The sequence below is a fragment of the Eptesicus fuscus genome, chromosome 23 (genome assembly GCF_027574615.1).
Source record: "Eptesicus fuscus isolate TK198812 chromosome 23, DD_ASM_mEF_20220401, whole genome shotgun sequence".
Classification (NCBI taxonomy): Eukaryota; Metazoa; Chordata; class Mammalia; order Chiroptera; family Vespertilionidae; genus Eptesicus; species Eptesicus fuscus.
Window position 1 is genome coordinate 12,355,141 of NC_072495.1, and position 26,233 is coordinate 12,381,373.

Genomic DNA, 26,233 nt, shown 5'->3' on the forward strand with positions numbered 1-26,233 from the left:
CCTAGGACCCTCCGCCCCTCAGGCCTCAAAATTAGCTACGGCTTCTCCCACCCCTAAAAGATTCATTTGATTTCTCAAATGTAAGGTGTTATGCCCACACTCCTCCAAGCCCCCTTCCAGCCAGTTGCTACCCCCAGCTTCTCCTGGGACTTTTACATTCATTCAGGAAAATGGCTCCCTCCCTCTTCCCCCAGCAGCAACCCTAAGCCCCTATCCTCCCACACAACCCCGAGTGTTTAGCTAGTCCAGTAAGCCTGTAATCACCACCACAACCTCTAGAGGTCACCCACACACCAGCAGAGCTAACTGTTACCTTCCTTTATTAGCGCCCTATTTATTGTTCCTGCCTTCAAGTTGTAACGCTTTGCCTGACTAAATTGTGCCTCTTCTTCCAGGAAGCCTTCTCAGATCTATGCAGGTAGCAGTTCTTTGAGGTTCTCTTTCCATGCAATATCTTTTGAAGTTTTGGTATCTCCTTGGGACCTTGGAAGGTTGTTGTGAGGACCTGAGATTTCACATGCCTGGACAGGCTGAGGTGCATGGGGTGCCATTTGCATCGAAAGTGAGAGAACCTGTGATGCTAATATCCAGCAGATAGGCAGCATCCTGGTCTGGTGCTTGCTTAAAAACAAATGTCAAAGCCCAGGCTGGTTTGGCTCAGTGGATAGAGCATTGGCCTGCGGACTAAAGGGTCCCAGGTTTGATTCCGGTCAAGGGCACGATCCCCAGTGTGGGGCCTGCAGGAGGCAGCTGATCTATGATTCTCTCTCATCATTGATGTTTCTATCCCTCTCTCCCTCTCCCTTCCTCTCTGAAATCAACTCTATATATATATAAATAAGTAAAAATTAAAACAAATGTCAAAAACTTTCACAACTGCTAGGGGAGGGGTGCCAGGAAAATGGGGGTCCTCACCTCAAGGAGTGAGGGGTCTGGAGAGCTTGTATCTCACCCCTGCTGAAAAGAGTGGGGCTTCCACTTATCCTGCTGAGGCCCTGGCCACAGCTCTTAACAGGAAGGTTCATGAAGCTCAGGGGTTGGAGGGTCACTTGCCATCAGACCGTCTTCGGGTGGCAGAGCAGTGTTGGAATGCATGCAAAGGCACCAGAAGGGTTTGGACAGGTTCAGCTGTTCAGCTGTGGGGGGAGACAGCAGTTTTGCACTGAGGAAGAAATGGTGAACGGGGCCAGAAAGAGCTGGGACCTCCTGGTCACACCCAGGCTCACTCCAAAACAATCACAGACCAACATTCTTTAATTAACAAAGGCACTTAAGAACCCCTACAAACCCAAAGTCTTCACCAAGAGTGGCCCTGCAGATGCCTCAACGCTGCCACCCTCCATCCACCCTTCCACGGCACTCAGAGTTCATCGTGACCTGCAGAGGGATCCATGCTGGGCTTGATGAAGATGCCTTCCATGGCCTTCCACGTATTGTGAGTGTTGGCGCTGGGCATGCCGTGCACCTCATGCTGCCCACGGATGGGGCTCCCGTACTGCTCGCCGGTGACTGACAGGAACACAGAGGTGCCCACGTGCTGGAAGCGCACGGCAGCCTCCCGCTCCCAGTGCTTCCCCGAGCAGCGCACAATCCACAGGTCAAGGTCGTCACCCTCACCGTCTTCCCCAAAGGCACTCACCTCCTATGGATTCGGGGGGAGGGGGGGGGACAGTAGTCACCACAAGAGGGCACACTGAGTCCCCTGTGGTCACTTGCCTGGCAGCAGCACTCACGCCTCGGGCACTGGGCCTCAGGTTCTTCCCTGTACCTCTGAGCCTCAGTTTCCACACCCCCAGCCCCAATACCCAGTAGGGCCTTCACAACACGGGTTCTTCAAACACATGCTAACCCCACCCCACCTGTCTGGGTGGTGACCACTGCCTCCCACAGAGCCAAGGCCTCCTGGCTCCTCCTCTATGTCCCCCTACCTACCATCCTAACCCCTCCAACTCAACATCAAGTCCAATCCCTCAGGCTGACAGTCAAGGTCTCTACTCAGCTCGTATTTTTTCTTCTAACAACCCCCACACCCCCCGAAAAGCACTCTCTGTTCCACCCCCTCTTCCTCCCTGACCTCCCCGCTACCCAGTTCCAGTGAACTCCATGCACAAGCTCTTCCCCGGGTCCCCAGGCCTGGAAAGATGCTCTGCTCCTCCCACGGCCTAGAGGACTCCTACTCATCCTTCCAGACCAAGCCTGAGCTCCTCCTCCCTTTCGGGTTTCCCACCCCAAAGGCCACGCGGATCCCCTCCAGGGTCCAACTGGCCCCCAGGAGTGGAGCTACCAGCAGGTTCCCATCACACTCTTCCTTGTCCATCTTTCCGCTGGGCTGAGCGGGACCTCGGAGGAGTCACGTGTATCCCCAGAGGGAACACACACACACACACACACACACACACACACACACACACCCAGAAGGGTCTGGGGCCGGGGAAGGGGCTCACCTGGTTATTGGATAGCGGCGACGGGAAGTGGTGCGTGTGCAGGTTCTTGCCAGTGAGCACGTGTGTCAGCCTCACGGCCTGCCCGCAGCGCACCGGGGATCCGCGCGGACATCCGCCCTCTGAGCCGCTGCGGATCCGCCAGTAGCTATTGGCGTCGTCAGACGCCTCCACGCCGGTCACCGACTGTTGGCCGCTGCCTGAGGGCGACACCCCACCCCACCCACGGGGTCGCCGTCAATCCCGGAACTCGCGACCCTCAGCCCGAACACCATAAACTTTCCCGGACCACCTCCACCCCGATACCCTAACGGCTCACCCCCAGCTCCCACCCGTGGTCCCCGGATGAACCCCAAGTCCTTTGGCCTGCAGCTCCCAGACGACCCTCTTCCAACCTAGCGACGACCCCCTCCAACCGCCGGTCCTTGTTGTCCTCAGTCCCCCAATAACTTCAGCCAGATAGCCGCAGACCCCCACAATCACCCAGCCTTCAAACGCCCGGCCCCAGCCCCGCCCCCTAGCGATGCCCAGTCCTAGGCCCCGCGCACCGGATCCGTATTTGACGTCGTGCGAGTGCAGCCGCACCCTGTGCTGCGTGTTGAACAGCTTCAGCACCGACCCGCAGGTCACGACCCCCGCGCCGGTCTTGGCGGCGCCGCTGCCCGGCACCAAGAGCGCCAGCAGTAGCCCCAGCAGCGCCGCACCCGCAGCGCGGCCGCGTCCCGCGCTCCACATCGCCCCGGCCGGGCTCCGCCAGCTCCGGCCCGAGCCGCTTCCGTCTCCGCGGCCGGCCAATCCGGCTTGGACCGAGCCCGCCGCGGCAGCCAATCGCGGATCCGCACGGCGCTGCGCCGGCCCTACCATTGGCTCGCCGCGGCCAGCTTTCCAGAGGAGGGAGCTGGAGACACGAGGAGGGTTCTGATTGGTCCACGCTTCCGAGGCTCCACCAATGAGAAGCAAAGGAAGGCTGTTGCGGCTCCGAGCGGTGGGAGAGCTGCCGGCGAGACTGTAGGAGACGATCCAACCAGCAGCCTCTGAACCCGTTCGTGAAGCTTCTTCATCCTGGATCCCGGAGCCCCCAATCATGGTCTCTGTCCTCAGCCCCTGGGTCCGAAGTTGCAGGGTCCTGAGGTTGCTCGACCACTAAATTTTGTGGTCACAAAGTCGACACATCTCAGATAATGAATCACCTGGCTCTTCAGCCCCGGCTCTGGGATTAAATACTCCCCCAGTCACTCGGTCATTTCCCCCTCTCTGACATTGGGTCACCTCAGTCCGTAGACCCTGGGGTTTCTGAATTCACGTGCCTCTCACCGACTCCTTCCATGACACTATTGCCACTAGGCAGCAGAGGGCAGCAGGGAGCTGTGGTGTTTAGTATAACGGCATGTTCTCACCGGAAAGCCCTAAAGCTGTCTTAGGAAACCAGAGCCCCGTTAGAAGGTGACTGCAGGAACCAAGCCTAGGCGACTGTGTGTTCCGGTTTCTGACATGCTTGGGTCTAATTTACAACAGTCACCAATTGCTCAAGGCCAAGTTTGGGATTCATCTTTTTTTTTAAATATATTTTATTGATTTTTTTTTTTTTTAAAGAGAAGGAGAGGGATAGAGAGTAAGAAACATCGATGAGTGTCGGTTTTGGTTTGGCTCAGTGGATAGAGCGTCAGCCTGCGGACTGGAGGGTCCCAGGTTCGATTCTGGTCAAGGGCATGTACCTTGGTTGCGGGCACATCCCCAGTGGGGTGTGTGCAGGAGGCAGCTGATCGATGATGTTTCTCTCTCATCAAACATCGTCCTGCACACCCCCCACTGGGGATGTGCCCACAACCAAGGTACATGCCTTGACTGGAATCGAACCTGGGACCATTCAGTCCGCAGGTCGATGCTCTATCCACTGAGCCAAACCAGTCAGGGCTAGGATTCATCTTTGATACCTCTCTTTACTGCACTCACATCTAATCCAACACTGACTCCAAAACAGATTGCAAGGCAACTCTCCTGCATCCCTCACCACCACATCCTAACTGATTTCCCTGCTTCTGATACTCTGGCCCCTTCAAGACACTCTCTACACAGGAAAGTGACTTTGCCTTCTATATCAGATCATGCCAGGCACTTGCAGAAAAGGACAGTTATCAGAAAGGGAAGTGTTCATTCTTTTTGTTCTCTTTTCCTGTTTCTCTCTGGAAATTGGGTGACATCTCCTGAGTTAGTACAAGCAACTTTGGGGTCCCTGGAATGAAGGTCATGGTCCCAATAACACAATCCTCAAAATACACGATTTTTCATTCTCCGGTGGCTATTTGTGGGTGTCTATGGCTACAATAGACTATTTCTAGACTTGTTAATGAATCAAACCTCTAGTTAGATGAAAAAGCATTTTAGGGGAGATATTTTATTACTCAATTAAACGCTAAATGATCAACCTATTATATGGCCAGTTTTATTTTTAAAATTGCTTCTTGTTTCAAAACACTGTATCTCTTTGATGTTGTGTGGGCTCTGGGTTCAATACATGTCTGAATAGTCAAGCTTCTTGAGTGTTTTGTAATATCATAAACAAAACATGCCGAAACCGGTTTGGCTCAGTGGATAGAGCGTCGGTCTGCGGACTGAAGGGTCCCAGGTTCGATTCCGGTCAAAGGCATGTACATTGGTTGCGGGCACATCCCTGGTGGGGGGTGTGCAGGAGGCAGCTGGTCTATGTATCTCTCTCATCGATGTTTCTAGCTCTCTATCCCTCTCCCTTTCTCTCTGTGAAAAATCAATAAAAAAATATATTAAAAAAAAACCCAAAAAACAAACTCTTATTCTTCTACTGAGCAAGTTTATAATAAATATCCTACTCTAGAACTGGATTATAAAAAAAAGAAATAGCCCTGGCCAGGTGGCTCAGTTGGTTGAAACGTCCTGTACACCAAAGGTTGCGGGTTACATTCCTGGTTAGGCACATGCCTAGGTTGTGAGTTCGATCCCTGGCCAGAGTGAGTATGGGAGGCAACCAATCGATGTCTCTTTCTCACATAGATCTTTCTCTCTCTCTCTCTCTCTCTCTCTCTCTCTCTAATAAATTTTTTAAATATTTTTATTGATTTCAGAGAGGAAGGGAGAGGGAGAGAGAGAGAGAGAGATAGAAACATCAATGATGAGAGAGAATCATTGATCGGCTGCCTCCTGCACGCCTCCTCCTGCATGTGCCCCTGACTGGAATCGAACCCGGACCCCTCAGTCCACAGGCCGACACTCTATCCACTAAGCCAAACCGGCCAGGGCCTAATAAATTTTTCAAAACACACACACACAGCCTCACCACGGTGGCTCAGTGGCTGAGCATCGACCTATGAACCAGGAGGTCATGGTTCGATTCCAGGTCAGGGCACATGCCTGTGTTGCAGGCTGGATCCCCAGTAGGGGTGTACAGGAGGCAGACAATCAGTGATTCTCTCTCATCATTGATGTTCCCATCTCTCCCTCTCCCTTCCTCTCTGAAATCAATAAAAATATTAAAAATAAATAACACACACACACACACCAACCCCACCACATATCCTTGGATAAGGATAAAAAATATAAAAAATCCAGCATCTTGACAAATGGTTTGGAGCCACTTAAGTCTCAGAGCGGTTTCTTACACAGCAAGACGCCTGGAGCAGGAGCTAAGGTCGGGTGTCTCTAGTGCCGGCGCCAGTAGTGTCCAAAGGGCAGGGTCTGCTCCCATCCCGGGACAGCCCCTGGGCACGCACTTCCGAGGCTGGGGAGGGGCTATGTTCAGTTCTCCCTTGAGGACTTGGCGGTGGGACCTGGGAAGTTGACGGGTGTCAACAGCTGCGGTCTCTCAGAATCCTGGGGCTCCCCTTCTTGGCTCCCTCCTGCCATCAGCACTTCTCGCCCTCTCTGGAGAGGGGTGGAAGATGGCTGCTCTTCACCATCCACGCTGGCCTTCAGCGATCCGTGCAAACTGAACCAGAATCTCGGGGTGCATCCCAATTGCAGGCTCCTTTCCTAAGAACCTGAGTGGCCTAGAGATGTGCCAACAGGTCCAAGCAACGGTGGCCAAGTGCATGAAAACGGCTATCGTGGCTCCACACGATGGTGGTGGCGGCAGTGGGTGGCCTCAGGGAATGGGTCTTAGGGGCTGAGCGTGTTCCCTAAAAATCCTTACCAAAAGAGCTCTGTGGTAAAGTGGGTCTCTTGACACCCCCCACTCCACCTTAGGGCTCTGATCCCTCTCACTCACAGTGTGGTAGTAAGTCTTCCTCCCTGGGTCGTAGGGTGTGGGTATTGTGCGGAAGGTCCTCCCTGCCTGGCTCCAGGGGTCCTTACCCGTGGGCCACTGAGCATGTCCAGGCTGGGTTGCGCAGGCCTGGCCTCTCTGCCCCTGGCTGCTGAGGCAGTGTGAAGCATCTTCACGTGGTCTCTCAGCCATGGGAAAAGGGTGGTGCGGGGAGAGGTTGAGCTGGTCCCTGGGCAAAGATGCCTGAACCCGGGAGCACGCAGACTGCCCTGAGAAGGCAGAGGGAAGGAGGGCGCTGCACTGGTGGCACAGGAAGGCCACAAGCCCCCGGAGAACCTTGGACATGAGACCTGCCATGCCCACAGACCCTTCTGGAGTGAGGGAGCCTGTCCAGCACCACTGAAATAAGTATAGTCACGTGACCAACCTGGGGCAGCCAATCCACAGCTTGACCAAGCAGCAGCACCATGTGGCCTGGCATAGAACCTCCAGATTCAGAAGGTGGAGGTAGGAAATACCAATTAGGAAAACAGGTGGCTGTGAGAGCAGCAGGAAAAGGTGGGTCACCAGTCGGAATATGAGGGTGTGGCATGCCAAAGGGAGGGGGGAATGCCCTGGCAGAGGAGCGGCCTCTGGAAGCAGAAGCCATGATGCACAGAGGCTGTGATGGAAGGGGACCCTGAACCCTAGAGGCCTGAAGAGCTGGGAAGATGCTGACTGGAGTACAGAAAAGCCATGAACAGTGATTTGTGTTCAACAGAGCACGTGAGGTCACAGGGGTCAGAGCAGTGCCAGCTGTCCCGAAAGCCAGCTGCGGCCAGGCCTGGCCCGCTGGACGTGCTATCCAACGGCTGGAGAGCAAGTGCGTGAAAGGGAGGCTGAAATTTCCAGACAGGAACACTGCTGCATCAACAGAAGCTTTATTTTTCCTGTTGGATCTCTTGAGAGGCTGAGCAGAGCTTCTGGTGGGCGTTAGCCTATTCTGATCTCTGCTCAGAGCGGGGGCCAGCTGGGTGGACAGCATTTCCCTAGAGCAGGAGGAAGAGTAGGGAATCCAGAACTTGGTTCAGCTTAGGGAGCCTTGGGAATCTCCAGGGCTGTCTGAGGAATGGCTGATCTCTGCCTACACTGAGGCTCAGGGGTGCTCTGGGTCTCATTCTCATCCTCCCAAATTTTCATAGTCCTTGTTCTCCTCTTCCTCCTCCTCCTCCTCCTCCTCTTCCTCCTCCTCCTCCTCCTCTTCCTCCTCCTCCTCCTCCCTCTTTTTCTCCCCCTCCCCCTCCTTATTCTGTCTCTCCCCCATGTCCACTACTTGCTCAGACTGCTTGAAGCCCACGCCAGTGCTCTGGGATGTGGAGAGCTTGGGCTCCAACGGGTTCGTGGGCTCGTGCTTCTCAGCTGTGCTGTTCTCCTGAGGGGTGGGTACCTGGGGGCCCGGCTCCTCGACCACCCGATCCAGGACAGTGGCCGGCATAGACAACATGGAGGGGGAGTCTATGCTGTGCTGGGAGGTGCCTGGGGGGGAGGCCGTGTGCTGGGAGGCCTCGAGGGACACCTGCCGGGCCCACTGGGCCTCCTCCAGCATTCGCAGCAGGATGTTCCAGTTGACCTCCGAGGACAGGCAGATGTTGGAGCCTTTCACTTCCTTGAAGCCCAGCAAGAGGTCCACGAGTGTCTCAGTGACGGGGAAGGAGATGAGGCCCAGCTGCTTGGTGAGGTTCCTCTCAAACTTGTACTTGCAAACGAGCAAGGAGACAGCCTGCTCCGTCATGTCGTTGATAAGCTCCTCGGACCAGGGGTTGGAGATGTAGGACATGGACTTGGAGGAGATGGAGGGCAGTACCGTCTTCTTCCTGTTGTAATGGGGGCTCTGTGCAGCAGCCCGGGAGGGAAAGGGAGACATGTCATGCCACTCTTGCTGTCCTGGGATGCCCCTCACACCCACAGCACCCTACATGTCACCCACATGGACACCGGGCCTGTCACACTAAGGGTATGGCCTCAACACATCTGCTCTGCTTCCCGCTCAACCACTGAGCGCAGGTCCTGCATGTCGGCCAACCCTCACACTTAGCACACTATCATCACACTGCCCGCACCAGTCAGGCCCAGGACAAGGCAGGTGACCAGTCACATTGTCAGCCAAACTGGAGCCTGGGCAATCCAGGTTCCAGCAGATTCTTGCCCAGGCCAGGGTTCAGAGGAGGGAGGTGTGCCTGGGCCTTGATGGGGGAGAGAGGGTCTGGGTCTGTGCTGGAGACCCACCCGGATGAAGCCACCTGCATCTTCTCCACACCCTTCCTGATCCACTCCCTGTCATCAGGGCAGATACACTGGAGCCCTGGCCCAGGCAGCAGGACCGGAGAGTGTGAGACCTAGGATGCTGAGCGCCACTCCAGGCTCAGGCTGCTGTCCACAAGGGACAGGACCCTCTCCACATGGGACGGTCTCCAATTCCACATGCAAATGTTAAAAAAATATCCAGAATTAAAAATAGCCTTTATTCATCTTTCATAACACCTGGCAGCATTTAGGCCAGGGTTCCTAGTCCCCGTCAGCTTGTCCCCTGCCCAGGTGGTTTCCACTGTCCAGGGCAAGAGGCCTGAACCCTGGGCACCGGCCAGTGATAGTGGCTTTTAGGAGCGGTGGCTGAAAGTGCCTTTCCCCTGCACGTTTGCCCCTAAACTCTCCAGCTTTGCCCTTGAGGAAGCCACATCAGAATACAGGGAAGCGAGTGTTGGGGTGAACTTTCTTACTAAGGAGGTGAGTGGTACGAATGCAGGGAGGTGGTGGTAGGAATGCGGAACTGTGACCTGGGTCAGGTGGGTCTGCTTGGGCACTTCCACCTTGATCCCGGGGGCAGGCAGGGTGATGTGGAGGCTCCGCCAGGGCTGGGCCCTTTGGCTGGAGCTCAGAGGGCCAGAAGAAAATGGGGGTGGTCTCTGTTCTTTGGGGTACTGGTCAGGTGCTTCCTGCCTGGGGTGGGGTACGGGGCCCTTGGGCTCTTCAGTGGGTATCACCTGGAGCCTAAATCTGGTGGCTCCCTGGGCACTAGACATGGCGGAACCACCTTCCTTCGACTTGTCCCGTGTTCTGGGCTTGTTCTTTCTTCCCGTCATCTTGAGGTTGGAGTCTGCGTTGGTGGGGATATCGTCATAGGGCTCCTCCTCTGGGATGGGCGAGGCCAGCTTGGAGCCTGGTGTGATTTCTAAATTGGGGTCTGTGGTGGGCTCCCATTCTGATGGGAAGAGAGGGTAGCCGTTCTCCCGGAGGGCGCCACTGAGCTTGTCCACAGCCTGGTTGACCACACTCTGCAGGGCAGGGAAGAGGTGGTGCTTGGCCAGGAGGTCTAGGGTCCGATGGGGCTCACGGAACGAAGAGTAGCCGGGCAGGTTGAAGGCCTCCGACTGGCTCAGCAAGGACTTGATCTCCTTGTTGAACTCTCTCTTGAGGAATTTCAGCTCTCTCTCTCCAAGCCCCAGCTCTGATGCTTCTGGTGTACCGAAGCTTGAGCCCAGCGAGTCCCACAGCAGGGAGTCCACCTGGGAGCAGGACAGGCGTTTCTGGAGAGAGAGGGGGATTCTCAGAGGTGTCCAGGAACAGCCCACCCAGGCTTGACCCTGAGCTCTGAGCTGGGCTCCATCCGACCCACCCCAGGCCACGGCCCCACATCTCACCCCTCTGTTCTCCAGCCGCAGCAGCCGTTTGAGGCTCTTCTCCTGCAGAAGTTTGTCCCTTATGGGTGGCAGTGGGCCCAGGCCGCGGTAGCCCAGGTCGCTGTCCGGGCCATGGGAACCTGGGTAGCCGGCTGTGACGTTGCTATGTGAGTCAGACACGGAGCTGGAGCAGGATGGGTAGTTGTTGGGGTGCCCGATGCAGAGGCTGGGCTGGACATGGTGCCGGTGCACCGTACTGAGGCTGGGCCGGGCGCGCGCACGTCGCCCACCCCTCGGCACCTCCACTGGGTCCTCCACCTCCACCAGCGGCTCCCCAGTCTCTGTCTTCATGGTCGCCATGCGCTCAGTTGCTTCCTCCACCACCCGCTGCAGGCTCTCCAGCACCTGGCCCTCGACAAGGAAGTCCAGGAAACTACCAAAGGGCCGAGGGTCCCTCGTGCTCCCACGGTGGCTGCGAAGCCCTGAGCTGCCCGAGGGGCCATACATCGACGGTGGGTGTGGCACGCGGCCCAGATTGGCGGCCTGCCCCGTTTTCAGGAACGGTGGCTTCTTAGGCGGCTGCACCTGCGCAGAAAGGCATGTCACAGTGATCAGGAATGCCCCAGAGCAGGAGGGGTCCCTGGAGTCCTTCTAAGGCACCGGGAGCTGGGTGGGCAGAGGAAGGAACTGTGCTTAGAGCAGGCGTCCTCAAACCACGGCCCGCAGGCCACATGCGGGTGTTTTTGCCGATTTGTTTTTTTACTTCAAAATAAGATATGTGCAGTGTGCATAGGAATTTGTTCATAGTTTTTTTTTTTCAAACTATAGTCCGGCCCTCCAACGGTCTGAGGGACAGTGAACTGGCCCCCTGTTTGAAAAGTTTGAGGACCCCTGGCTTAGAGCCTTGGGTTTAGACCGTAGTTCTGCCACCTTCAGGCTGTATGACTGTGGGCACAAGGGTCCATCTTGAGATCCAGTTTCCTCTTCTGCCAAGTGGGCATCTATGTAGGATTGCTCTGAGCTTCCCTGACATGAACACAAGCCCTGGCCTGGGAATCTGAAAGCCCACTTCTGCCCTCACACCGAGTGTGAGGGGGTAATCACAAAACCCCTCTGAGTCCCACTTGGGCTCCTCATCTGTCTGTCCTGCTCCACTGCTGGGCTGTACAGACCACCTGTGGTCTTGAGCCCGGCACACCCCACGGCTACTTCTGCAACTTGAGTCCTAAGCCTTGAATAGACTCCATGATCCCACTCTGGGGCCCAGTCCACCGAGCTCCTCCCAGGCCACTGGAAATCAGGGGGACGTGGGATGAAATTGAGGGTACCCAGCCAGCGTGGCTCAGTGATTAAGCGTGGACCTAAGAACCAGGAGGTCACGGTTTGATTCCCTGTCAGGGCACATGCCTGCTTGTGGGCTCCATCCCCAGTTGGGGGGGCGTGCAGGAGGCAGCTGATCAATGATTCTCTCTCATCATTGATGTTTCTATCTCTCTCTCCCTCTCCCTTCCTCTCTGAAATCAATAAAAATGTGTTTAAAAATACCTATGTGCTGATATATTTTAAAAAAGAAAAAGAGCCCTGACCAGTTTGGCTCAGTGGATAGAGCGTCGGCCTGCGGACTGAAAGGTCCCAGGTTCGATTCCGGTCAAGGGCATGTACCTTGGTTGCGGGCCACATCCCGAGTAGGAGGTGTGCAGGAGGCAGCTGATCAGTGTTTCTCTCTCATCGATGTTTCTAACTCTCTATCCCTCTCCCTTCCTCTCTGTAAAAAAGCAATAAAATATATTTTAAAAAAGAAAAAGAAATTGAGGGTGACTAGGGCCCAGAGCAGTGGTCAAGGAGATCAGGACGTCATTAAGAGGCCCAGAGAGGAAGTCAACAGGAAATGAGAAAGGGGTGTTGTGATCTGGGGCACCGGGGCTGGTGAGGAACATACGGGGTCGGGCCTCAGAGTCAGCCCCTACCGGGCACACCTACCCGGGGCCGGTAGGTGATGTGGCCGGCCTCATCGTCCGCCAGGTATCCGGAGTGGTGGCGGCAGTTGGTCATGATGTGGGTACACCGGTCCGCTGCCAGCCTTCCTCTCTCCTCGGTTTTGCCGTGCGGCCGCGGATTCCGCTCCGCGTCGGGCGGGGAGATGGCGTGAGAGTCTCCCCAGGCTTCCATCGGTTCGAGTCTCCGTCCCTCTGTCGGACACTGCGTCAGTGTGGCCCGGGGTCCCCAGGCCCCTCGCTCCCCCCACCCCAGGTCCCGCAGGGGCCTGGCCCTCCCTTTGCTTGGAAGACCCCCTAGGCGTCGGCGTACACCTCCGTGTCCGGAACCGTTGGGGTTGGGGTCCCCGGAACCGTTGGGGTGGGGTCCCCTCATCCTGACTCTGACCATCTCCAGTCCTCTCCCCTCCCAGGCCCCGGGCGCCCTGGCGTCTGTCCGTGGCCGAACCCACCGACTCACCAAAGTTGGCGCCTCGCATGGCGCCAGCCAGTGCGATCTGCGCCCGCTGCGGGGCGGCGACACTGGGCTCTGGGGTCGCGCGGAGAACCGCCCTCTGGGTTATTTACATGCGGCATCTTGATTGGCTCTCCGCCGGCGCTCTCTCTCCAGCGGCCCCGACACAAAGGTGGTGGGCGGGGCCTGCGGTGGCCCCTCCCCCAACCCCTCCAGTTCTGTCACTCCCACCTTCGGAGCCAGGGAGCCGGCGGAGAGAGGCTCGGATCCCCACTCCTCTATCGGGCCCCGAGGGAAGCGAGCCTGAGGGACGATGTCAAAGTCTCTAGTGACGCAGGCACATTCCTCGGCTCCTACCTGGTCCCTGCGTCGCCCTGGGCCTCCGGCTCTTTCCAGTATCCTCCCCTCGCCCATTGTGAACAACCCCAAGGTCTGTCCTGAGCCCTCCTGTCCCTTCTGCAGTCTCCCAGAGCGCAGTGGAAAGAGTCCCTGCTCTAAGTCACAGATCTAGCTTCCATTCCTAGCTCTGTCGTTTCCTGCCTGTAGACTCAACCTCTCTGATCTCTGCTCCTCCTCTATCAAAGGAATTGAATGTCCTTCCACAGGGAATATGGAGATTAAATTTTCATACAACACACCTGGCACCCCAAAAGAGCCCCATATATCTTTTTTAAAAAAAAAAAAACAGAAACATATTCCATTGATTTTTTTTTTTTTTTTTTTTACAGAGAGGAAGAGACAGGGATAGAGTCAGAAACATCAATCAGCTGCCTCCTGCACACCCCACACTGGGGATGTGCCCGCAACCAAGGTATATGCCCTTGACCGGAATGGAACCCGGGACCCCTCAGTCCGCAGGCCCGACACTTTATCCACTGAGCCAAACCGGCCAGGGCAAGCCCCATATATCTTTTCCTCCTCTCCCCCTCTGCCTGATAAACTCCTCCTCATGCAGTCCCCCTCCCAGGTGTCACCTCTCAGAGAAGCCTTCCCAAGAGGCTCACCCTTCCTTCTCCAACAGAGTGATGGCAAACTCCATTCCAGATCCTGCCACACTTTGTTTACCAGACGGCACTCCTTGGAGTTAGGGACTGAGGTGCTCATCCCTAATCTCTAATATTCCTAGTACCACTAGTAGTATTAGAATAGATGCTCAGTGAATTCCAATTTTCTTCTTCTCATCTTTTTTTTTTTTTTTACTTTTTAAAAAATATATTTTACTGATTTTTTTACAGAGAGGAAGGGAGAGAGAGAAAGAGTTAGAAACATCGATGAGAGAGAAACCTCGACCAGCTGCCTCCTGCACACCTCCTACTGGGGATGTGCCCGCAACCAAGGTACATGCCCTTGACCGGAACTGAACCTGGGACCCTTCAGTCCACAGGCCGATGTTCTATCCACTGAGCCAAACCGGTCAGGGCCTTCTTCTAGTCTTTAGACACTCAGGACCTTTGGCCTTTCCAGGATCAGCTTCCTAGTGGAGAATGCTGGTTGATTGAGGTCTGGTGATTTTTTTTTTATAAAGTACAGTATATTTTTATTGACTTTACAGGGAAGTGGAGTGAGAGAGAAACATCAATTGGCTGCCTCCTGCATGCCCCCTACTGAGGATTGAGCCCACAACTCGGGCATGTGCCCATACCGAAATCAAACTGGGACCTCTCCATGCTCAGGAAAATGCTCAACCAACTGAGCAACACTGGCTAGGGCGAGGTCTGATGATTTAATAATCACATTTGAACACAATAGTCAGTCCTTATGCCAAGAGCTCAGTGAGCTCTTTGAGGCCTCCGATTCTTACACTGCCCTCACAGAAATTGGTATCATTTGTTATTCCCTAGCTCAGCTCTTTCCTCGCTGCCCCTGAACTAGGGGCAGCCGGGGCCTAAAGGACTAGAGCACATGCAGATGCAGGCTCAGCTCCACCACTCCTGGCAGTGTCGCTTTGGGAAGAAACTAACCTTCTCTGAGCCTCAGTTTCTTCATCTATAAAACAGATTGGTAAATAGAAATGACATTATCAGTGTCATAGGCTGAACACAAATGCTGCACTTCCATTGGGAAAATCAAGACATCATAATGAAAACCCTGGTTATCAACCATGTGATTATTTGTACAGTCGTGGGTAAGGAAAGCTTCTCTGGACCACAAAGAAAAAGAGGAGGCTATGAATGTAAAAATCAGTCTGGCACAGAGCTCAAGAGACGGAAGTAGGGGCTAACGCTCTCTCACATGAAACCATTGGTATTACATGTTTTCTTTCATTTTATTGTTTAGAGCTTTTACAAATCACACACACACAAAAGCCACTCCTTAAAAAAATCAGTAAAAGACAAACAGGCAGTTTGAAAAAGAAGATACATAAAGAGCTAATAAAAACATGAAAAAGTTGCCCTAACCGGTGTCAGCCTGCAGACTAAAGGGTCCCAGGTTCGATTCCGGTCAAGGGCATGTACCTTGGTTGCGGGCACATCCCCAGTAGGGGCGTGCAGGAGGCAGCTGATCGGTGTTTCTCTCTCATTGATGTTTCTGACTCTCTATCACTCTCCCTTCCTCTCTGTAAAAAAATCAATAAAATGTATTTTAAAAAAACATGAAAAAATTCATAGTCACTATAGAAAATGAAACCTTACAGCCTGAAGGGTGTGGCTCAGTGGTTGAGCCTCGACCTATGAACCTGGAGGTCACCATTCCATTCCGGGTCAGGGCACATGCCTGGGTTGCGGGCTCAATCCCCAAGTAGGAGGGGAGCAGGAGGCTGCTGATGGATGATTCTCATCATTGATTTTCTATCTCTCTTTCCTCTCTCTGAAATCAATAGAAACATTTTTTTAAAATGAAACATTACAAAAGTGAGATAACATTGATTTGATCATTATTTCTCAAAACCTGGGGTGGGAGAGAAGAGGAATTAGGTATGTCCATTTGCTTAGCGAAAATACCGGAAGGACACTCTACCCAGAAAATGGACCGTGGTAATCTCTGGGAAGGGGAAGCGATTTCCTTCTTCGGGCTTTCTCTCCTGCATTTTCCATATTAAATGTTATTTTTGCAGTCACTGAAAGTGTCGCGTTGCAATAAACCTGCTTGGTTAGGAGCGCACTTGGAGGGGGAGGCCGTTGCAGGGCTACGGCGGGACCGCTAGGTGGCAGGAACAAAGGCGAAGTGCGGACGCGTCCGGGTGGGGGCGTCGGGGAGGGGCCTCGGGCTGCGTCTCAGGGCGGAGCCGGGACAGCCCGGTTCCCTCCCGGCAGGTCCCCGGCCGCGCGCGCGCTCAGGCTGGAAGATGGCTTGGCCGCGCGTGCGGCTGGTGGTGACGGCGGACGACTTTGGTTACTGCCCGCGGCGGGACGAGGGCATCGTGGAGGCCTTCCTGGCCGGAGCTGTGACCAGCGTGTCCCTGCTGGTCAACGGCGCGACGGCGGAGAGCGCTGCGGACCTGGCCCGCAGGTGAGGCGTGACCCCCCCGAGTCAGAATGGGATTTGGGGGGCGGCGCCGCTCGGTGGCCGCCTGAGCTCCGGCTCGCGTTCCACCCGCAGGCACCAAATCCCCACGGGACTCCACGCCAACCTGTCCGAGGGCCGCCCCGTGGGCCCGGCCCGCCACGGAGCCTCGTCGCTGCTCAGCCCCGAAGGCTTCTTCCTGGGCAAGATGGGATTCCGGGAGGCGGTGGCCGCCAAAGATGTAGCTTTGTCCCAGGTGCGGAAGTGCGGCTGCCGGAGGAGGACACCCCCAAGGCTCCTCCCAGAGGGTACCATGACGCCATCGGGGGCGGGAACGGGAGGGGGCTCTGGATGCTTCCCGGGTTCCAACTCTGGAGCCGTCACACGGAGGCCCGGGGGTAGGGGTTGGGGGCGTGGCGAGGTTCCCTCTGGTGTTCCCGGACGTTTAAGGTGCCCTAGTCCTCTCCTTCCAGGTGCGGGAAGAGCTGGAGGCCCAGCTGAGTCGCTTCCAGGAATTACTGGGCAGGAAACCCACTCACGTGGACGGGCACCAGCATGTGCACGTGCTCCCAGGTGGGTGGTCCCGGGCAGGGGGCGGTGTGCCCCGGTGCGGGGAGGTGCTCCCAGGTGGGGAGAGGTGCTCCTCCCTGACAGCGCCCCGCCCGCAGGCGTGTGCCAGGTGTTCGCAGAGGCGCTGCAGGCCCACGGGGTGCGCTTCACACGCCTGCCGCTGGAGCGAGGATTGGGCGACTGTACTTGGCTGGAGGCCCCTGCGCGCGCCTTCGCCTGTGCAGTGGAGCGTGATGCCCGGGCTGCTGTGGGCCCCTTCTCCCGCAGTGGCCTAAGGTGAGCCCCACCCCCACCCCCCCACCGCTGTGCCATGTTCCCTACCTGGCTCAGACTGAGTACGTTTCTCATCTGCCCTTGGCCTAGCCCTGCCCATCACTGTCCTGCCCGTCCCTGCTCTGATGCCTGGGTATCCACAGGTGGACGGATGCCTTCGTGGGTCTGAGCACCTGTGGCCGGCACATGTCTGCTCATCGTGTGTCAGGAGCACTGGCTCGGGCCCTGGAAGGTACACCCACAGGTCACTCCCTGACAGCGGAGCTGATGGCCCACCCAGGCTACCCCAGTGTGCCTCCCGCTGGAGGCTGCGGGGAGGGTCCTGACGCCTTTTCCTGCTCTTGGGAACGGCTGCATGAGCTGCGTGTCCTCACAGAGCCCACGCTGCAGGCCCGGCTTGCCCAGGATGGCGTGCAGCTCTGTGCCCTCCATGACTTAGAGTCCAAGAGACCTGGTGAAGCCACTCTGGAAACCTTCCTGGAGTCCTCCCAACCGTGACCCTGACAGCCAAGGACTAAGGCCTTAGTGCTCAGGAACGCGGCAAGGGTTGAGCTTTGGCACAGCCCACAACCGAACCCTAGAGGGGGTTCTGTGACTTCCCTGGGCAGAACGATGCCACCTCTTTGCCCAGATCCTCTCTGCCTCAGAGTGACAGCCAGAGCTTTGGCAAGCCCTCTTGGCTGCAGGTGGGTCAGCCTGTGGTACTCGGCATGGAGCCTGCCAAACATTTTGTGCTCTTCACATTTCTACGTAAGCATCGTCTTTGTTAGGTGTAGTGGGGAGAGATCACTATATTAATAAAATAATGTGTCTTGTAAACTTTGATTTATAAACTGTGCCCAGAAAACCTTTACAGACACAGGGGCAGACAAAGGCAACTCCAGGGCCCAGACCCGGTCACTATTCCAGAAAAGACATATAAAACAAGTTCCACTCTCATTTCGTTCGTGCTTAGCTTTTGTTTTCTTTTGGGAGGTGTGATAGGAGAATGTCTCACCTGGGTACTTTTTAGGAGGTGTATTATATATCTCAATTTTTGTTGAAAAAGAAGTCACCTGCCCGACCAGCGTGGCTCAGTGGTTGAGCATCAAACTACGAACCAGGAGGTCACAATTCTATTCCAGGTCAGCCACATGCCCCGGTTGTGGGCTCGATCCCCTCTCTATTCTGGAGGCAGCCGATCAATGATTCTCTCATCATTGATATTTCTCTCTCTCTGAAATCAATAAAAATATATTTGGGGAAAAATTTTTTTAAAAAAAGAATTCTTTCTCATCATTGATGTTTCTATCTCCCTCTCTTCCTCTCCCTTCCTCTCTCTGAAATCAATAAAAATGTTTTCGCCCAGCTCGTGTGGCTCAGTGGTTGAGTGTGACCTTTGAACCAGATCATGGTTCGATTCCTGGTCAGGGCACATGCCCAGGTTGTGGGCTCGATCCCCAGTGGGGGGCGTGCAGGAGGCAGCTGATCAATGATTCTCTCATTGATGTTTCTATCTCTCTATCCCTTCCTCTCTGAAATCAATTAAAAAATACTAAAGAGATTACTTTAAAAAAATGTTTTCCAATAAACACTTCTAATCACCCAGATTCGCCATTAACAAGTACTGCTTGGCCCAGGCACCGTGCTGAAGTCCCGACTTTAGCTCCAGTCCTCAGGTTGGTGGTATTCCTCCACGTTGCATGAGGGAAGCAAGGAGAGAAGCCAATTCTGTGCTGGGGCGGGAAGAACTCCGACCAACTCAGACTTTGCCTTCTAATGGGTCAGGTGGCTGCTCTGCAGGGTGGGGCGCTGAGGTGCTGTGCCGGAAACCAATCATTGTCTCACTGGCTAAGTGGTTGAGCCATGAACTATGAATCAGGAGGTCAATAGTTCAATTCCTGGTCAGGGAACTTGCCCAGGTTGCAGGCTCAATCCCCAGTGTGGGACATGCAGGAGGCAGCTGATCAATGATTCTCTCTCATCATTGATGTTTCTATCTCTCTCTCCCTTTCCCTTCCTCTCTGAAATCAATAAAAAAGATATTTTAAAAATAAGAAAGATGTGGAAGGCTGGTCAACCTTTAAGCTCTGAAAGGTCAGAGTCAACCACTCCCTATCTAATTAAGACAATGGTAACAGGCAACTTCCCCACCAAATAATCATGTAAATCCTCACTGATAAAATAATCTACCTGTTACTGGAATTACCTGCCTAGGGGCTATGGGTGTATCCCATTCTCAATAAAAGGGATAGCAAGGCCAGAGCTAGGGTAGTCCTCCCACTAGAGGTGGGCTCCCGCCTGGCCCCCAATATTCCCAAATTAATACTTTTCTAGTCTCTCTCATTTGTGTGCGGCCTTCTCCAGAACCCGAACCACGCAGGACGTGTAAGGGGTTCCCACAGTGCTGCCAAGTAACAAGAGCAGGGTTGAGGCCACCAGCCTATGGACTTGGCCTTGAAGTCCTGAGGCCCTTGCCAGAGGAACCTTGGAGCTAGAGGGTGACAAGTCAGGCTGCGGTGGGCACAGGAGTGATTAAGGAGGCCCATATTTTGAACTGAACAGCCTGGCTAGTGTGACTTGGTTCGAGTGTCATCCTGTGCACCGAAAGGTCTTGGGTTTGATTCCTGGTCAGGGCACATACCCAGGTTCAGGTTCGATGCCAGGTCTGGATGCATTCGGGAGGCAACTGATCCATGTTTCTCTCTCATACCAATGTTTTTCTCTCTTACCCCCCCCCCCCCCTTCCTCTCTAAATCAATTTTAAAAAAACCACAAAAACAAAACACAACACAACAATAATGAAGGAAGGCAAGAAAATGGTAACTCCAGGGTTCAGGAAGTGAGAGGGTCTTGCAGGCCTCTGGCTTTGGGGAAGGTGGAACTGAGGCTGTGTCTGGGCGCAAAGGGACCAGTAGTGGAGCTAGACTGTGTCAAAACACAGGCCATGTGCCCTTGGCTGTCACAGGAGCTTAGTCTCTTCCTCTGTAAAAATTGGAATAATGGGGTTGTCCTGAGCTCCCAAGGGCTGGGACATGGCAGAGAACCCCAGCCGATGATCAAAGGAAAGGACTGCTTCTTGCTTCCTGGTAAAATAAATCCCAGGTAAAATGTTCCCTCCCAGAAATATGGAGGCCTGGTCTCACAATCACTGGCAAGGAACTAGGCTGATAGAAAATAGTGTCAGATGTCCTGGCTGGGTAGAGCATTGTCCCAATGTGCCAAGGTTGTGGGTTTGATCCCCGGGCAGGGCACATACAGGAAACAATATGTCCACAAATAATTGGAATAAGAAATCAATGTTTCTCCTTCTCTCTCGATTCTTCTCTGAAAACATCAAATTAAAAAAATAAGTCCTAGCTGGCTTGTTCAGTGGTTAGAGCACTGGCCCTCAGACTGAAGGATTGTGAGTTCCATTCTGGTCAAGGCCCTTACTGGATCCCTGGCCCCTGGTCAGGGTGTATGTGGGAGGCAACCAATTGATGGTCTCTCTCACATCGGTTTCTCTCTCCTCCTTCCGCTCTAAAAATCAATGGAGCCTGGCTGGCGTGGCTCAGTGGTTGAGCATCGACCTATGAACCAGGAGGTCCCAGTTTGACTCATTTTGATTCTGAGTCAGGGCACATGCCCAGGTTGTGGGCTTGATCTCCAGTGTGGGGCGTGTAGGAGGCAGCCGGTCAACGATTTCTCATCATTGATGTTTCTCTCTCTGAAAGCAATAAAAACACATTTTTAACAAAATCAATGGAAAAAATATCCCCAGGTGAGGATTAACATAAATAAATGGTTAGGGCCCTGGGCTGAATCAATGGCCCAGCTGCCCACTGTCCTGGAGACTCAGAGAGAGGTTTCTGGGCATAACTCAAGGAAATGACTTAAGGACCTCCTTATTAATTCCATGACCTCAATCAAGATAGCCAGTTTGCTCGCTCTAGCGGGCTTGGTTCAGCATCTAGAGCATGGGCCCTCGGACTGAAGGGTTCTGGGTTTGATTCTGGTCAAGGACACGTACCTCAGTTGCAGGCTCGATCCCTGGCCTTGGTTAGGGAGGAGGCAATCAACTGATGTGTCTCTCTCACATCAATGTTTTCCTCTCTGTCTCTCCCCCTCCCTTCCACTCTAAAAGGCAGTGGGGGAAAAAGATCCTCAGGTGAGGATTAACAACAAAAGGTAGTCAGTTTGGCCCTGGCTGGTTTGGCTCAGTGGATAGAGCATTGGCCTGTGGATTGAGGGGTCCCAGGTTCGATTCCAGTTAAGGGCACATGCTTGGGTTGTGGGCTCGAACCCCAGTGTGGGGTGTGCAGGAGGCAGCTGATCAATGATTCTCTCATCATTGATGTTTCTCTCTCTCCTGCTCCCTTCCTCTCTGAAATCAATTTAAAAAAATAAAAAGATAGCCAGTTTGCTTTCCTGCTGAATGAGGGTATCACTCTTTAGGGGCTGATCTGACTGAAGTGATAATACATGGAGGTGCTGCCTGCTCCCCAGACAGCCAAGGGAGACCCAATAATCTGGACTCTTCGGCTTTTTCTGTGCCCCTTTTGGAGGCTGGGTCATGGGAAGATAGGAGCAGGAAAAGCTGCAGGAGACCACAGGGGCCCTAGGACCTGGGCACCAGCCACCCCTCCCACACCCGAGAGTGCAGGCCCACCACAGTAAGGAAGAAACCCACACAGCCAAACCAGTGTTGGAGAACATTTTTATTAAGGGCAGCAGAACGGGATCGCAGCATCTTTAGAAAGCCTATTCTCTGCCATGGTGGGCAGGGGCAGGGAGGAGGGGGAGGACCTGGCCCACTTTGGTTCAGTTCAGGCGGGTGTGAATTCCTGAGTGGGCTTGCGTCAGTGGGTGACAGCTCTCCCCTCCCCCAGCGGACCCAGCTTGTTTGATTTCAGAGCTGCCAGGGCACCAGCGTGCTCAAAGCCTGCTCTGAGGGCTCAGCTACCACCCGGAACTGCTGCAGGCTGGAGGGAGCAAGCCACTGGTGTGAGGGAAGGACCACTCATGGCCTCCCTTTCCCAGGGCCAGGCCTCTCCTGACTGGACAAGCCATGGGGTGCAATGCCAGGGCTAAGAGTCCCCTGAGGTGCTGCCGGCATTGACAAAAGGTACCTCCTGTGGTGAACAGAGACGTGAAGGACAGGCAGGCAGAACTATGCTGGTAGAAACGCGAAGCAACGGGATGGTTTCCAAGAATGGCAATCATTTTGGATTCAGAGAAGCAACGATGGTGGCTTACTTGGATAGCTTCTGACAGAATTTGGCATTTTATTACAAATCTGTGTGTCAGTGAAATAAAGTCCATCATCACCTTTCTGCCAAGAGACAGATGTGCAAATGTGGCCTGGCTCCCCTGAGCAGGCAGGAGTCTCCAGAGCCTGCCCCTGAGTATGTTGGACTAAAACAGCTGAATCAGTGACACACTGCAGGGACCACGCGCCTGGACAACTAAACGACATTAACCTGCACATCACTCCCGGTTCTGTGCAGTCAAACCAAGCTGTCTTAGAGGTCATAGCCCTGGAAGGATCTCAAGTTTTAAAACTAAAATGAGCCAAGTTTCTTTAAGTCATTCCTCCACAGAATCTAATACCCCAGAGAGCCAGGAAGGGAAGCTGCCAGTGGCCGAAGCGGAGTTGGTGACGCATGGCATTTGGACCATCAGCTTCCTCTGGGTGTCAGTGACATGTTTTCTCTACTATTTCAGGGACAGTCCCACTTGCTTTGAAAAAGACATTAACATTCAAATCCTTACAAGTTCATCTGAGGATAAATTCTAAGGTCAATTTTTATTTCTACAAAAAAAGGCAGTCAAAACAATATAAAACACAGGTAGAGGGTATTACTCAGTGAGCTTCGAGCGGAGCTTGACTCTGACAGGCTGAGTCCAGAGGAAGGGAAGGCCGTCTTGTTCCTGGGCTGGGCTGGCCGGCTGCTTCAAAGGAAGAGGCCAGCAGGGCATCAGTGACCCCCGACTGGTTCTGGCTCTAGCCGAGTCCTGCCAATTCCAACCCTGCAAAAGGTCAAACTGTGCTGAAGGAGGGCTGAGGTGGGGCTGCTGCACTGAGGAGATGGAGATCGGGCTCCGTGGCACATTCGGATGGAGCTTGCTGACTGGTGAGCGTGGAATTTCAAATGGACATTCTGGCTTTAGCGTTGTCTGTAACGGCCAGCACATCTTCTAAAATGGCTGCAGGGAGGAGCGTAAACCTTTGACCTCAGGAGCCTCTCTGATGAGAAATTCCTCACACAAGTGCAGTGTCCTCTGGCTGGCAGGCCCTCCCTGGGTGGCCACAGACCTGATATTGCAGGGCCCTCCCAAGCAGGCCGGGCCAGGCTAGTGTTCAGTCACACACACAGAAATCAGGGTTGCCATTTAATCAGTGTTATTGTGGTAACATTGGCAAGATTTTTACATAAGAGGTGGGCCTCCTTTTCATAGTTATTTCTTTTTTGGGGGGCGGAGGGGAGGTGATTTGCTTATTTAAAAAAAAAATTTTTTAAGTATGTTATAAATTGGAATCAGGAGAACTTGAATGAACTCCCACACGCACTGCAACATGGGAGAAGAGAAGCCACCAGACCGGACAGAGCTGCCTCTTCTCCTTTGTGGAGAAGGTGGGGCCTGGTTCTGGGAAAGTGAATGAATGAAAAAGAAACTGAATGCAAGAGAGTGGCGCTGAGAGGGCATGGGAAGAAAGGGAACCACAACCTTTTATTTTAAACCTTAAGGTCTAAATGTAAATTGAAGATTTTGGATAAATTTGGACAAGAAAAGAAACACCATTCTTTTTAGAGTAGACTGAAGCAGTGATTTTTAAAACAAAGAAAGCAGAACTAGAACATCTTAAATTTTTAATCCTTTCTTTACAGGTTACCTAAGACCACTTTTGATTAAGAAAACTGTAGAAAGTTAGTAACTGCCACAAGCAAACGCCAGGTGGTGGCCCGTGTCAATTTTCCACAGAGTCCTGCTTTGCGGGGTGTCTGCACTGCTTGGGGTCTCTGCTCACACTTGCTGGAACCAATCGTGGCAGATTTTAGTCCACAGGTCGCTTTTCCCCATATTTCTTTGTAAACTCTTCAGCATTCTTACAGAATTTTTTACGGTCCTTAGAGTATTCTTCAGCTAGGTCAGCCCGAAGCGGGTGCTCAGGCTGGGGGTCATTCACCAGTGCTATGAGAGACTGGATTACTGCCAAGAAAAGGAGAAGGCATCGCTGGTTACAATCGTCTGAGAAAGGGCGCAGGCAAGATATACAACTCTGACTCTAATACTGATTTATATCTATGTGCTTCTAAGACAAAGCGGCCTCTGACTTATCCAAAATTCTAACCACAAGCACTTAACTTTCCTCTGTATGAGGATAAAGGGATGGACAACAGTCAACAGTGGATAACTATTCGGAGTGATGCCGCTGCTGCCTCCTCCTCCTCCTCTGAAATGACACCGGAGGATGTCCCAGCCCCTAGTCACTCGCATCCTTCCCCCACAGTCTGGAGATATCAGGCCTGGCTCGCTCTCTCTCTTTCTCATGTACACATGCGTGAAGCTTCTCCAGGGCAGAGACTGGGTGATGTGTTCCAGAACCGCACTCAATTCAGGGTAGTTTCAATGAGTGAGTATGAGAATGAAGGGTGCAAGACAGGCCTGCACCATGTAAATGCATAATGAGCCCACCCTGGAAGATCCCGAAGAGCTTCTAAACCAGCTGAGAAGAGTTCATTGGACCACCCTGTCTAACACTAGGAGTTAAAACCGCTGGGAGGTTAACCCCTAGTAGCATTATACTGTCTATTCAGAAGCAGAAGTCACATCGATTGGCTTGTGTGGGAGAGAGAGAGAGAGAGAGAGAGAGAGAGAGAGAGAGAGAGAGAGAGAGAGAGAGAGAGAAGAGAGAGAGAGAGGAAGAGGGGGAGAGAGAGAGAGGAAGAGGGGGAGGGGGGAGAGAGAGAGAGGAAGAGGGGGAGGGAAAGGGAAAGGGAAAAAGAGTGATGTGAAAGAGACACATCAACTGGCTGCCTCCCACACACCCCGCCCCTGATTGGGGCCAAGATCAAACCTGCAACCCAGGTGCGTGCCCCAGTCCAGGAATCCAGACCTTCCAGTGGATGCTCTAACCACTGTGCCCACCAGCCAGGGCTCCATATAATTTTATGTTGTTTGATACATACAGACTCAGTATTATGCTGGCTTTGTTACTGGCTGTATTTTATATGGTAAATCTCATTCAAGTACCCAACTAAGCTCTTGCTCAGCTGCTAAGATATCTACTAGAACCAGGCATGTGGCTGAACAAAACTTTATTTTCACATTCTCTGGTATTATTGCCAACTCCTACCACCTTCCTGTTTCATACAATTTTGCCTTGTTTCTTGACTTTTCTCATGCTATTTTTGCTCAACTTTTAATGCTTTACTTTCTTTTAAAAACTTGAGATATAATTCACATATCAAAAACAAACTCTTTTAAAAGTATACAAGACAGCCGAAACCGGTTTGGCTCAGTGGATAGAGCGTCGGCCTGCGGACTCAAGGGTCCCAGGTTCGATTCCGGTCAAGGGCATGTACCTTGGTTGTGGGCACATCCCCAGTAGGGGGTGTGCAAGAGGCAGCTGATCGATGTTTCTAACTCTCTATCCCTCTCTCTTCCTCTCTGTAAAAAATCAATAAAAATATATTAAAAAAAAAACAAACAAAAAACAGTATACAAGACAGGTGGCTCAGCTGCTCTTCCTTCATGTCTGAGTACACTTGCTAACTGCTGTGTGAAGCTCAGTTGGTTGTCCCATATACCAAAAAGGTTGCGGGTTTGATCCTCAGTTGGGGTGTGTACAGGAGACAACCGATTGATGTTTCTCTCTCTCTCTCTAAAAATCAATAAAAATTATCCTTGGGTAAGGATTAAAAAAAAAAAAAGTATACAATTCAGTTGTTTTTAGTATATTCAAAAAATTGTGTTGACACTACCATTCAACTCCAGAATATTTTCATTACCCCAAAGTAGGGATAATACTGACACAGCCCTCTTGGGCAGCCAGCCCCGGTATGAGGTACAAAGTACTTTACTTATGTTCATCTCCTGCAATCCTCTCTACCCCTGGTTGTGTCACAACATGTCCTGTCCTATACAGTCCACCTGCAGACCCCCTCACTACCCCAGTTCTCAAAAAGAAAAGGAGGCGTGTA

The 26,233-nt window shown here is 53.2% G+C and overlaps 4 protein-coding genes across 13 annotated transcripts in view; 1 reads left to right on the top strand and 3 right to left on the bottom strand.

Moving 5' to 3' along the window:
- Positions 1 to 1,236: 1,236 nt before the first annotated feature.
- On the bottom strand, positions 1,237 to 3,225 carry SDF2L1 (stromal cell derived factor 2 like 1). Its single transcript, XM_008142646.3, has 3 exons — positions 2,990 to 3,225; positions 2,445 to 2,641; positions 1,237 to 1,642 (listed from the first exon to the last, which is right to left on the bottom strand). The coding sequence occupies exons 1-3, from the start codon at positions 3,174 to 3,176 to the stop codon at positions 1,361 to 1,363; spliced, it is 666 nt and encodes a 221-aa protein (XP_008140868.1). The 5' UTR covers positions 3,177 to 3,225; the 3' UTR covers positions 1,237 to 1,360.
- A 4,354-nt stretch (positions 3,226 to 7,579) lies between these two features.
- Positions 7,580 to 13,306, bottom strand: CCDC116 (coiled-coil domain containing 116). Its single transcript, XM_028147392.2, has 6 exons — positions 12,786 to 13,306; positions 12,312 to 12,520; positions 10,353 to 10,916; positions 9,696 to 10,238; positions 8,102 to 8,545; positions 7,580 to 7,703 (listed from the first exon to the last, which is right to left on the bottom strand). The coding sequence occupies exons 1-6, from the start codon at positions 12,802 to 12,804 to the stop codon at positions 7,653 to 7,655; spliced, it is 1,830 nt and encodes a 609-aa protein (XP_028003193.2). The 5' UTR covers positions 12,805 to 13,306; the 3' UTR covers positions 7,580 to 7,652.
- A 2,687-nt stretch (positions 13,307 to 15,993) lies between these two features.
- Positions 15,994 to 17,885, top strand: YDJC (YdjC chitooligosaccharide deacetylase homolog). 2 transcript variants are annotated; one of them, XM_054712731.1, is made up of 5 exons: positions 15,994 to 16,229; positions 16,320 to 16,531; positions 16,683 to 16,796; positions 16,892 to 17,069; positions 17,210 to 17,885. In XM_054712731.1, the coding sequence occupies exons 1-5, from the start codon at positions 16,066 to 16,068 to the stop codon at positions 17,562 to 17,564; spliced, it is 1,023 nt and encodes a 340-aa protein (XP_054568706.1). In that variant the 5' UTR covers positions 15,994 to 16,065; the 3' UTR covers positions 17,565 to 17,885. The 2 variants fall into 2 exon arrangements, with proteins under 2 accessions (XP_054568706.1, XP_008141108.1); XM_008142886.3 differs by having other exon boundaries at positions 16,320 to 16,479; positions 16,697 to 16,796.
- A 4,923-nt stretch (positions 17,886 to 22,808) lies between these two features.
- Positions 22,809 to 26,233, bottom strand: part of UBE2L3 (ubiquitin conjugating enzyme E2 L3) — a 38,413-nt gene continuing 34,988 nt past the window's right edge. For all 9 annotated transcript variants that reach the window (XM_054712383.1, XM_054712384.1, XM_054712391.1 and 6 more), the window contains one exon: positions 22,809 to 24,239. In XM_054712383.1, coding sequence (XP_054568358.1) covers positions 24,085 to 24,239 — 155 coding nt within the window. In that variant the 3' untranslated portion in view covers positions 22,809 to 24,084. The remainder of the gene's footprint in view (positions 24,240 to 26,233) is intronic.